Source organism: Malurus melanocephalus, unplaced genomic scaffold (assembly GCF_030028575.1).
Source record: "Malurus melanocephalus ecotype Western Australia unplaced genomic scaffold, MMel_1.1 scaffold_2123, whole genome shotgun sequence".
NCBI classification, from domain to species: Eukaryota; Metazoa; Chordata; class Aves; order Passeriformes; family Maluridae; genus Malurus; species Malurus melanocephalus.
Window position 1 is genome coordinate 2,547 of NW_026625355.1, and position 910 is coordinate 3,456.

Genomic DNA, 910 nt, shown 5'->3' on the forward strand with positions numbered 1-910 from the left:
CCTGAGCCGTGGTTTTTATCCCAATTTCTGCAGAGGCCAGCCAGGAGATTTTCCGGATCGCCTCCATGGCTCCGGGCGCTCTGCTSCTCGAGGCACAGAAGGAATACGAGGTACAGCCCCTTCCTGGAGATCCATTGGGTTGGGATCACCTGGCTCTGTGTCCCATAGGTGCCCCGTTCCCATTTCCCTGCAGAAGGAGAGCCAGAAAGCCGATGAGTACCTGCGGGAGATCCGGGAGCAGCAGCTGCTGCCCGAGGCCGTGGGCCAGTGCATCGAGGCTGCGGGCTACGAACACGAGCCAGAGACACAGAAATCCCTGCTGAGGGTGAGCCAGGATGGGGAGGAGGGAAGGAGGCTGAAGGTGAAGGGTTTTCCCTCTGGCACAGCCACACATCACCCCGATCCCGCAGGCGGCTTCGTTTGGGAAGTGCTTCCTGGACAARTTCCCCCCGGAGGGTTTCGTGCGCATGTGCCAGGACCTGCGGGTCCTCAACGCCATCCGTGACTACCAGATTGGCATCCCGCTGACCTTCACTCAGTATCCTTCATGGAGAGCCCCCCTGCAGCGGGGTCAGGCACCTGGGACAGCTTGTGTGCGCTCCCAGGGCATTGGTGATCCCAAATGTCCCTTGACTGTCCCTACAGATACAAACAGCTCACCATCGAGGTGCTGCTGGACAGGTGAGGGGTCCCACAGCCCCTTCTGGGACCATCCTGGGCCTTCCCACAGTCCCCATCCCAAATTCTCCATCCCACATTGCCCATCCCTCATTCTCCATCCCACAGTCCCCATACCATGGTCCCCATCCTAATATGTCCATCCCACACTGCCCATCCCAAAATCCTCATCCCACAGTTCCCATCCTACAGTCCGCATTCAATGGTTCTCATCCCACATTCCCCATCCCCA

General features: G+C 59.3%; 1 protein-coding gene across 1 annotated transcript in view; it reads left to right on the top strand.

Moving 5' to 3' along the window:
- VPS16 (VPS16 core subunit of CORVET and HOPS complexes) overlaps window positions 1-910 on the top strand; it is a gene marked incomplete at its 5' end in the record, with an annotated part of 10,196 nt that overhangs the window by 2,538 nt on the left and 6,748 nt on the right. The window contains 4 exons of the mRNA XM_057388576.1: window positions 36-110; window positions 194-325; window positions 411-538; window positions 646-681. Coding sequence (XP_057244559.1) covers window positions 36-110; window positions 194-325; window positions 411-538; window positions 646-681 — 371 coding nt within the window. The remainder of the gene's footprint in view (window positions 1-35; window positions 111-193; window positions 326-410; window positions 539-645; window positions 682-910) is intronic.